We start from the raw sequence: 10,327 nt of genomic DNA, 5'->3' as shown, positions 1-10,327 counted from the left end.
ATAGAAGGATAAACCTCGACGCAGAGGTCCAGGGTTCGAGTCCGAGCTGAGACGATTTCCTGCATGTCTTCCCCCTCTCTTTCCCCTCTCTCCCCTTTCTCACCTAGCTGTCCTAGGCGGAAAAGCCAAAAAACTAATCTTAAAAGAAAAAAGGGAAAAAAAAGAGCAGTATAGAAATTGGTACATCCCACCACAAGGTGTCGCTGTGAGCAGAGCTGAACGCTGTTTTCCTCCAGCGCGCTCTCCATCTCTCTCCGTTGTTTACGTTTATCCAACAACATGGAGGACGAGGTGGATGTTGATATCGAAGGAGACGAGTTTGAAAGCAGTACTAGGTGAGAGTATTTACTGGAACTAATTAATTAACATTCATACTGTCTGTTGGTCTCGTGTGCTGTAGTCCACACTGGTTTACGGAGACCTGGTCGTTGTTTGTAGCCCCACGGTGCAGGAGGCTACAGCGGCGGTTAGCTGTCCCGTGTGTCAGATAGATGCTAGGTGTCTCCTCGGCCCTTCTCCACAGTTTCTTTCCTTTCTGTTGCAGTGAGCTGAATGGAGGAGGTTTAGTCCAGGAGCAGTTCATACAGTCTGCGTGGAAGAGCAGCGCAGGGATACTGGTACGAGTTCACGAAGCTAACAGTCCTTCAGCGGACTCCTGTGTGACTGCTAATGCTCGTTGTTGACTCTCTGTGTGTGTCTCTCTGTTGTGCAGCCATGGGAGCTGGACAGCTCCATCAGCCCAGAGAACAGGGAGGTGATCGAGAGGATGCTGCTGGAGGAACAGTATCCTTTCACTGGCCTCAAATGCATTGTCATAATGGCTTCAGTAGCTTTACTGCAGACCTAATCAATCAATCAATATAATTTTATTTAAATGTAAAATCACCATTATACATGGTCTCAGTGCACTTTACAATTAAAGCAACATAACAGACAGCAACAAAACTTTAGCATTAAGCAGTAATAATACAAAACCAGCAACATAAGACCATAAGTGAAAAGGTTTATTAGTGAAGGACGCAGACAGGATGGTGTGTTATGGTTAGCTATAGTATAATGCAGTGTTTCTCAAATGGAGGTACGTGTACCCCAAGGGGTACTTTGGAGGACTGTTGGGGGTACGTGAGCGCTTTTTTTCTAAGTTTTTGTCACTGCTTTTGAAGTTTGTCACTTTTTCAAAGTTTTTGTTGCTTTTTGTCACTATTTTCGACCACTTCTTGCCTTCCTTCCTTCCTTTTTTTCTACTGTCTTTTTTTATCCAAGTTTGTCAAAGTTTTTGTCACTTTTTTCAAAAAACAATTCCGCATTTTCCAAGGTTTTTGTCACTTTTGTCTAAGTTTTGTCTTCTTTCTTTCTAATGTGGTTTTTTTTTTACAAGTCTGTTGCTGTTTTTGATACTATTTTCCACCTATTCTTGCCTTACTTCCTTCTTTCTACTGACTTTTTTTCATTAACATTTAAATGTTTTTCAGTTACATGGCTCTTGTTTGGTAGATCTATTGCTGGTCAGGGAGTACTTGGCTTTAAACACAATTCAAATGGGGAACATTATTGAAAGAAGTTTGAGAACCACTGGTATAATGAGTAGAGGTGGGTTTTCAATTTAGATTTAAAAATGTCAACTGAGTGAGCTTTTTTAAGCTGCAGAGGTCTGATGGGCAATAACGGCCCCGGTCTGTAACTAATGAAATCCTATAGAAATAGAAGTGAATCTACTAATTGCAAAAATTAAAGACACAAGAAATAGAAAGAAAAAAATAATCAGTGAGAAATGGTGCAAAAATGAATAATGACTATTTTAATAGATTTTTTATCCTAAATTGTAAGATTGTCTGTCTGATTTTTAAGTCATTGTCTGTTGAACTATAATGCACGGTACATTTGTTCCAAATACACAGTTCGGATAACACTCAGTATTAAATGTATCGGTCCTGAACTGTACTTGTAGATACTACCTGACAGGTGAGGGAATTCCTGACAACATTTGGGAAAGTGATGCGAACAATGAGCCCAAAGTGAAGAAGTAAGTCAATCCTTCCTCCAGCATTCAAGGTGGAGTCAGCGATCCTGGAGAAAGATTGTTGATAGGGGGGTAGTGTAGGGCAACCATTGTGCATTGTGCTGGAGCAGTTTGAGGGTTCGGCAAACTGCTGACTTGAACTGGCGATCTTCCACTTCTCAAGGCAAGTCCCCACAGACTAAGCTACTGCTGGGATAAGAATCGCTGACTGCACCTTTCACATTAGCAGAGTACATGTTGTCATTGGCATTCATTTCACACTTTTACCTGTCGGGGGTTCAGGTCTCCAGCCAAGACGTCGGCCTCTGCCTCAGGCACCTCTTCTCGTTGGTCCAAACAGGAGAAAGAACTGTTTGAGGAAGGACTGGTGAGCTTCCCTTGGCTCAGGGCATCTTAGGTTTACACTGAACAGGCCTATAACATATGTAATACTTGTTGTATATGTGAGAGTATTGTCTAAAATACTAGGTGGCTATGTTGTGTTTTTCTGCAGGCTCAGTTTGGTCGAAGGTGGACTAAGATTGCCAAGTTGGTGGGTAGCCGTTCCGTCATTCAGGTCAAGAGCTATGCCAGGCAGTATTTTAAACACAAGGTGAGACTTTGCTTTACATTCAACCTTTTGTTTTGCTGCTAACGGCAAGTGCCCACTACAGGACTTTAGACCTGATTTTCTTAGCAGCGTTCAGGGTGTTTCAGTTTGTCAGTACAAGCTTAATTGTAGTATCCCACAGTTAAACTTGTGCTTTCCTCATTATTCAAACTCTTTCACAACCAGAACGCATTCCTCAAGCATGATTGGGAAATAAGAATGAAGAATAAACAATGTCTTTCGTCATCTGTATTTATTTTTTTTCCAGGCTAAATCAGAACCCAGAGCTGCAGCTCCCTCTGCAGGTCCTGCGCTGCACTTACAACCACCCCAGCCCACCTCCAGTCGTGCATCCTCTCTGACAAACACTGTCCGCATAGAGAAGCTTTCTGATGACGAGAACGAGGAGGTAGACATCACCGATGACCTGAGCGACGATGGGGACGGCGACGGTGACGACGAGCCGCAGGCTGTTGTGAAGACTGAGTTCTGTGAGCCAGAGCAGCTAGCAGGCACTGAGGTCCAGACAGACACGGAGGAGCAGAAAGAGGCAGGTCTGACTGAGACAAGGGACCAACCCAGCCACACCTCGCTGTTTCCACAAAGTACCCGACCCTCATCTCCCCTACCTTCCTTAGAGAAGACCATTGTGACTGGGCTGGACGTGAAAAGCAACGAGAGAGTATCACTCCCTCATAAAGACCTTCCAGCATGGGCTCAGACGGACTCGGAGCAAATGAGCGATGAGAACGAAGGCCAGAGCTCCCAGTCTGATAGCTCAGCACAGACTGGTCCACTGGAAGAGGCCTGTAGCGATGGCACAGGTAAGACTCACGCCTGCTGTTTTTATGTACAGTACCAGTCAAAAGTTTGGACTTCCTCATTCACTTGAATGGGAAAGTGTGTCCAAACTTTTGACTCGTACTGTAAATCCACCTCACGATGATGCCCCTTACTTGCTTTGTTTTTTTTGGGCATTTCTTTTATTAGATAGTAAAGCTGAGATATGAACAGGGAGAGAGAGGGGGGAAGACATGTAGGAAAACCGCCACGGGTCGGACTCGAACCCTTGACCTTCTGCGTCGAGGAACAAACCTCTGCATATTTGCGCCCGCTCTACCAACTGAGCTAACCGGCCACCTTACTTGCTTTTGTGAAGTTACACTGTGGTTCCTATTTGCTTCCCCAGATACTGCTGATAAGACTGAGCAGAGTGCAGCTGATAGACCAGAAGAAGACCAAGAGGAGGAGGAGAGGGAAGAGGAAGAGGAGGAGGAGGAGGAAGAAGAAGAAGAGGAGGAGCTTAAGCCCCCTGAACAGGAAATAGAGATGGACGTGGAGACCACCACTGAGGATGAGAAACAAGCAATCCCAGAGTTCTTTGAGGGACGACCATCCAAGACTCCTGAAAGATACCTTAGGATCCGAAACTACATCCTGGATCAATGGTAAAACCTTAAAAACATGTTTGGTAACTTCTGTCAAGAGCGTGCTGCAGAAGAAGTGCTCATTACTTCTTCTGTTCACCAGGATGAAGAGCAAGCCCAAGTACCTAAACAAGACGTCAGTCCGCCCTGGACTGAAGAACTGCGGAGACGTCAACTGCATTGGGAGGATTCACACCTACCTGGAGCTCATTGGAGCCATCAACTTCAACTGCGGTAACTTTACTGACGGCATTCTTCTGTTTCTTTTAAAGGACAATTCCGGCGCAAAAGGAACCTAGGGGTTAATAACACGTGTACCGAGTCGACCGTTCTCTGGGACATGTTTTCATGCTAATCGAATTTGTCTCTAGCTTGAAACAAGCTACCGTAAACCGCTGATTAGCTTATAAAGCTAGTCGTCGGGGCATGGGTAAAGTGAAAAGAAATCTCTATTTCTATACCACTAACAAGGCTCAAAATATCTCCACACGTCAACGGTAGCACAATGAGGGTCCCTACATGTAAACCGAAGCATTGAGAACTTTGTAAGTGTACAGACAGTTTATTAAAAAGATAGATTATAAAGACAGTCACAGGCGCCATCTTGGGAAAGCAGTCAAGACCAGTCGAACGACGAACGCCGTGCTTGAGCTATACTACTGGTTACTGGTTGCGCGGCGTTCGTCGTTCGACTGCTCATGACTGTTTTCCCGAGGCTCCCGCATGTAAACATGACCACTACTGTCTTTATAATCTATCTTTTTAATAAACTGTCACACTTGTACACTTACAAAGTTGAGTTACTTGAGGCTTGTTAGTGGTATAGAAATAGCGATTTTGTTTTACTTTACCCTCTGCCCCTACGACTAGCTTTATAAGCTAATCAGCGGTTTGTGGTAGCTTGTTTCAAGCTAGAGACATATTCGATTAGCATGAAAACAGATCGCAGAGAACGGTCGACTCGGTAATCATGTGTTATTAACCCCTAGGTTCATTTTGCGCCGGAATTGTCCTTTTTTTAAAAGAAATCTGTCTTCCCTTTTCATTTGGAGCTCTGCCTCTTCTCTCGTAGAGCAAGCAGTCTATAATCGCCCAAAGGTGGTGGACCGCTCCAAGCACAAGGAGGGCAAAGACGTGCTTGAGGCCTACCAGCTCGCCCAGAGGCTGCAGAGTATGGTAGGTACCCATAACCCCCTAACTCCCACAGAGACACCAAACCTCAAGCATCTGAACCATGAGTTTGCTGGACTTTGAGCTAACTGTTGATTGGCTGCACGGTTTAGCGGACCAGGAAGCGCCGCGTGCGGGACATATGGGGAAACTGGCGCGACTCTAAAGATTTGGAGGGACAGACGTACGAGGTTTGGACACTCAGACACACACTGCAGTTGTTCACACACAAGTATTGATCACTTGGTGAGTTCTCATTGACTATATGTACTGTTACGGTGTTTTCATCAGCATCTCAGTGCTGAGGAGCTGGCTCTGCGGAGAGAAGAGATGAAGAAGCAGCCGAAACCCTGCAAGATCTCCAGATTCAGGGGGTGAGTGCGAGCGAGTGTGGAATTTCCGACAACCTTGTAATTACATATTTCTATATGTGTAACTACTTTCACTCCTCCTTGTAGGTCTTTTGATCCCTTCCAGTTGATTCCCTGCAGGTCTTTTGGAGAGGATGTGCAGGTCAGTGGCCATTTATCCCATCAATCAGTCACCAGTGGTGCAATGTTTCTTGCAAGATGGGAGTTTCACCACTTATTTAATCTGAGGTCATGTATACGTAACCTCACTATAAGTTAAATAAGTACTAAAATGTCCTCTTTGTTCTCACCAAGGAACCATTCCAGGTTATTGTGTGTGCAGAGACTCTTCTCATAATGGACATGGTATGCCATACACACAACCACACATGCTGAATGTATTTTCCCTTAGGTATCACACATGTTAAGAGTTATTCATGAAGAAAATGTTTTCAGTGTGTTGCATGCACTATGAATTGACTTATGTTGTTAATTCACTGACCTGTAAGGCCTCTAATACATGATTATCTGTTTTAGTTATAATATTAAAATGTGAAACAATTGTCTCATTCATTCGGTCATTCATTTATTTTATTTAAATCTTCCAAAAATGATCAAATGTTTTGTGACAGCATGCCCACGTGTCGCGGGGGGAAGTCATTGGCCTGCTAGGCGGAACTTTCAGTGAGGAAGAGAGAGTGTTAAAGGTAGGGGAAAATGTGGACAATGGAGAGATCGATTTGATGTGCTATATAAAGTATTTTGACATTTGCGTTTACAAACGATTCTGTGTATCTATGCAGATCTGTGCAGCAGAGCCGTGCAACAGCGTGAGTACAGGTTTGCAGTGCGAGATGGACCCGGTGTCTCAGACACAGGCCTGTGACGTGCTGTCGTCGCTGGGCTTCAGTGTGGTGGGCTGGTACCACTCGCATCCCACCTTCCACCCCAACCCTTCAGTACGGGACATCGACACACAGGACCAGTTCCAGGTAAAAGGATGAAATGAAAGAAGTCCCACTGGAGTGAGTCTATGAGAGCACGTGATCTGATTCTCTTTGTCCTGATTTGTTCCAGAGTTATTTCTCACGTGGCGGAGCCCCCTTCATCGGGATGATAGTGAGTCCATATGACCCAGCCAACCCCTCCCCCCACTCCCAAACGACCTGCTTGTTGGTGAAAGAGAGCCAGGAGCCTTCAGGCCCACAGAGTATGTTTTAGCACACGCAAAGACATAATTCAAAACGTTAAAACAGTTCATATCAAGCTGACGATGTAGGACACGATGTAGGTCTATCCTCTGTCTCTCTTTCTGTTCCTACCCCAGAGCTGCCCTACCGGTTCGACTTCCTGTCATCACAAGACATTCCAGACTGGGAACAGACGTTGAGGAGAGCTCAGTGGATCATCCACAAATACTGTCAAACCCCCGGGTGAGTGAGAAACAAGACTGCAGTGGTCGTCCTGACACTAATTCTGCCTTTTTGTGATTTGGAACAAGTTGTTAGTAAAGCTTAAAGCGTAACTCTCGCCAAAATGCAACCTAGGGTCTTTTTGTGAATGTACCCGAGTCAAACTTTCGTTTAAAAGCATATTTAGGACGGAATCGCCACTTTTAAGATTGTCTGTATTTTCAGTCAAATGGCCTTTTGAATGGGAGTACTAGGGACACTTTTATGCTAGCCTCAAAATAGTTATTTTTAAAACACTAAGAAGGCTCGACACAACATGAGACTTTGCTCGAAGTATCACCAGGGACTCTACACCTTAACGAAAGCATTGAGAACACTGTTTGTGTACCCAGAGTTTACTAAAAAGAGGTTTTCAACAACTCACCGTAGCTCTTGTTGTTTCCGGCCGCAGCCATTTTATCAGTCAAAAACAATCGATTTCTGAATGCAACGTAACAGGGAGGAGAGTAAAGATGGAAAGCTCCTAAAGCTTAGTTCCATATTCCATGATTATTTCTTGTTTTGTCGTTATTGAAAAACAATATTGACCTCGTAGTTGAAAAAGGAGCCTCATATGGAGTCCGTTCATTCACATTCGGATATCGACTCGTTTTGACTGCCGAGGTGGTAGCAGCCGGAAACAACAAGAGCTACGGTGAGTTGTTGAAAACCTTTCTTTTTAGTAAACTCGGGGTACACAAACAATGTTGTCAATGCTTTGGTTAAGGTGTAGAGCCCCTGGTCATACTTCGAGAAAAGTTTCATGTTGTGTCGAGCCTTCTTAGTGTTTTAAAAATAACTATTTTGAGGCTAGCATAAAAGTGCCCCTAGCACTCCCATTCAAAAGGCCATTTGACCAAAAAACAAAAATACGGTCAAACTTAAAAGTGGCGATTCCGTCCTACATATGCTTTTAAACGAAAGTTTGACTCGGGTACATTCACAAAAAGACCCTAGGTTGCATTTTGGCGAGAGTTACGCTTTAATGTTGGCTCCTCCTTGGTTCCTGTAGTATGTTAAAGCGCTTTGAGTAGTCGTTAAGACTAGAAAAGCGCTATATAAGAACAGTCCATTTACATTTAATGTTGGAGTATCTGAACTGTTGTTTTTTTTTTTACACTGGGTAGGAGTGTGCAGATGGAGAGATTGTTCCGGAAAGACTCCCATCTCACCTATCTGGAGAAGGTCTGTCCAGCTGATCAGTCTGCCCACTGTTCACACATCTTAGTGGCTTCTGGCTTCATTAACTGATTTACCTCTGCTTCTACTGCTTTATTGTCTTTGTCTCATTTCACTTGACCTCTTCCATCTATCACCTCCTTTTTTAGATGCTGTCGTCTCTGGCCAGGTACCTGGAGCCCCTGCCAGATGAGGAGGGAGACCCCTTCCTCACCCAGATCCAGGCGCTATTCCAGTCAGACTTTATTGCCAAGCAGGAAGAGGGGGAATCTTTTATCTTATCCAGACCAGAAGTCTCAGACGACTTTGCTTTTGATCAGCTGATGAGCGAGGAAAGGCCCCAGGAGGGAGGAAGAGACTCTGATCCGGATTCTGGCAGAGCTTCAGATAGCAGTGTACAGCCCGCGGACACAAACTCAGACACAAACAGCAGCACAGTTTTACATCTGGGCTCTGTGTTGTCGACTGAACATGACTATTTACTGTGATGGACCTTATATCTCATCTAATTCTCAAAAGAATAACCTCTATGTAAATACAGCAACGTTTTGTATCAGTATTACTTACTTACTTTAGTTTTTCCAACATTTTATGGGAAAAAAAGCATTTCACTTTCTCAGTTCTGCAGGTTTCTTTTAAACATAAAAATATATTTTCTTATTTTGTTGTCTTTTATATTACTGTAATAGCTCGATATTAAATTGTTATAGTGCTGTAAGGTGCTGTCGATTACGACAAAATGTCAGTCACATTTCCTTATAAGAGAATGTCAAGAAGTCACAGTTTCCTTTCAATTTAGGGAAATGCTTGCTCCTATGGCAACAAGATTAAATAAGCTAAACTTGTCAATGGGGATTTGTAATTATTAGCCTCCTATAGGAGCCCCCTACTGTACCAGAGTATCCATTATGCATATGCCCTGAAGATAATCAAATACATTCCTACCTGTGTTTATCTCCAATTTCTCATTAAAAAAATCTTTTTTTAGGCATTTATGCTTTTATTTAGACAGAGACCGAGAGGAAAGGGGAGCTGGGAGGCGAAGAGGTGCAGCAAAGAGCCCAGGGCCGGACTCAAACCCTTTAAATCCCCTTTTAATACATCACATACCTCCTATAGTGTATCATTTTAGTAAAAGGCTTTTAAGATTCTCTCTTATTATATCAAACATCTAGCTAAATGCTGTTGGCTGGTGAAATATGTAAGCGGCTGCTGCACTTGATTCAGTCTCCAGCTAAAAAAACAATGGTAATCTATTGAGTAGCAGGGGGACACAAAAGTTAATTTCCAATCCTGCAGACACCTGACTGCCAGTTTAGCTGTTTTATTGTAATCACAGACGCCACATTTATTTGGATAGAGACAAAAAAAAAAAGCTTAACGAAAGTGACAGGTTAGTGCTTTTACTGACAGAAACGGCAAACAGGAAATTTCTACAGATTCGCACGCAGTCTTTTTTTCTGTAATAATGGTTTTGCTTTCTTTTCAAAGTCAGAAGAAGTAATATACTATCTGGTATTGCATTCCACCCTCATTTCTACATTTCACATCATTTTTTTCCATTAGATTTATATGTATACAGTATATAGCCCATATACAATACACAGACTCTGATCCAAATCTGGACCCAGGTGCAATTTAATCCAGTTTCGGTAACTTAATACTTGAAGGTATCTGCATAAGAGTGACATGACGCTGTCATGACACATGACCCGTAACCCTAACCATAACTTGTCAAAACAAAAACCGAATGACACTTACTAAAAGAAGCGTTACGTCATAATGTTTATGACACGTTCATGACAGTGTCATGTCACTCTTATGTAGATACCTTCAGGTAAAGTGTAACCCCAGTTTCTTTACATTCCAATGCAACCTGACCTAATTTAGATATCACTTGTTTAACCCAACCGGAGAAGTGACACTGCAGACATTTTACTTTGTATACAGTTATTTGAGTACCGCTGATATAAAGCTATATATTAGTGGTGCTCAAATACAAGTATACGGTATCTTTATTAAGCAGAAATGAAAAAAAGAGTTTGCCATATAAGTGAGGTAGTGTATAAAAACATGAAAAAGGCACATTCACATGTAATAACATTGCTTATGTGGTAACATAAAACAGTAGTGTCAGTCAC

The 10,327-nt window shown here is 43.1% G+C and overlaps 1 protein-coding gene across 2 annotated transcripts; it reads left to right on the top strand.

The window, feature by feature from the left end:
• The first annotated feature begins 206 nt into the window (after positions 1-206).
• On the top strand, positions 207-9,031 carry mysm1 (Myb-like, SWIRM and MPN domains 1). Of its 2 annotated transcripts, XM_031311616.2 has the most exons (21): positions 207-335; positions 545-617; positions 713-783; positions 1,949-2,023; positions 2,303-2,387; positions 2,514-2,612; positions 2,878-3,433; positions 3,799-3,851; positions 3,888-4,057; positions 4,140-4,270; positions 5,109-5,212; positions 5,320-5,397; positions 5,498-5,580; positions 5,665-5,719; positions 5,872-5,922; positions 6,189-6,263; positions 6,360-6,548; positions 6,634-6,766; positions 6,884-6,989; positions 8,135-8,192; positions 8,336-9,031. In XM_031311616.2, the coding sequence occupies exons 1-21, from the start codon at positions 280-282 to the stop codon at positions 8,672-8,674; spliced, it is 2,640 nt and encodes an 879-aa protein (XP_031167476.1). In that variant the 5' UTR covers positions 207-279; the 3' UTR covers positions 8,675-9,031. The 2 variants fall into 2 exon arrangements, with proteins under 2 accessions (XP_031167476.1, XP_031167475.1); XM_031311615.2 differs by having other exon boundaries at positions 3,799-4,057.
• The last annotated feature ends 1,296 nt before the right edge of the window (positions 9,032-10,327 follow it).

Source organism: Sander lucioperca, chromosome 11 (genome assembly GCF_008315115.2).
Source record: "Sander lucioperca isolate FBNREF2018 chromosome 11, SLUC_FBN_1.2, whole genome shotgun sequence".
NCBI classification, from domain to species: Eukaryota; Metazoa; Chordata; class Actinopteri; order Perciformes; family Percidae; genus Sander; species Sander lucioperca.
This window is presented reverse-complemented; position numbering and strand designations above follow the sequence as displayed.

What these genes read in the sequence shown, in the direction of transcription:
- mysm1 (XM_031311615.2), top strand. Translation starts at nt 280, where the DNA reads ATGGAGGACGAGGTGGATGTTGATATCGAAGGAGACGAGTTTGAAAGC. An exon ending in CTTTTGGAGAGGATGTGCAG is followed by an intron (nt 5,720 to 5,871) that starts GTCAGTGGCCAT and finishes GTTCTCACCAAG; the next exon opens with GAACCATTCCAGGTTATTGT. An exon ending in AGGAAGAGAGAGTGTTAAAG is followed by an intron (nt 6,264 to 6,359) that starts GTAGGGGAAAAT and finishes GTATCTATGCAG; the next exon opens with ATCTGTGCAGCAGAGCCGTG.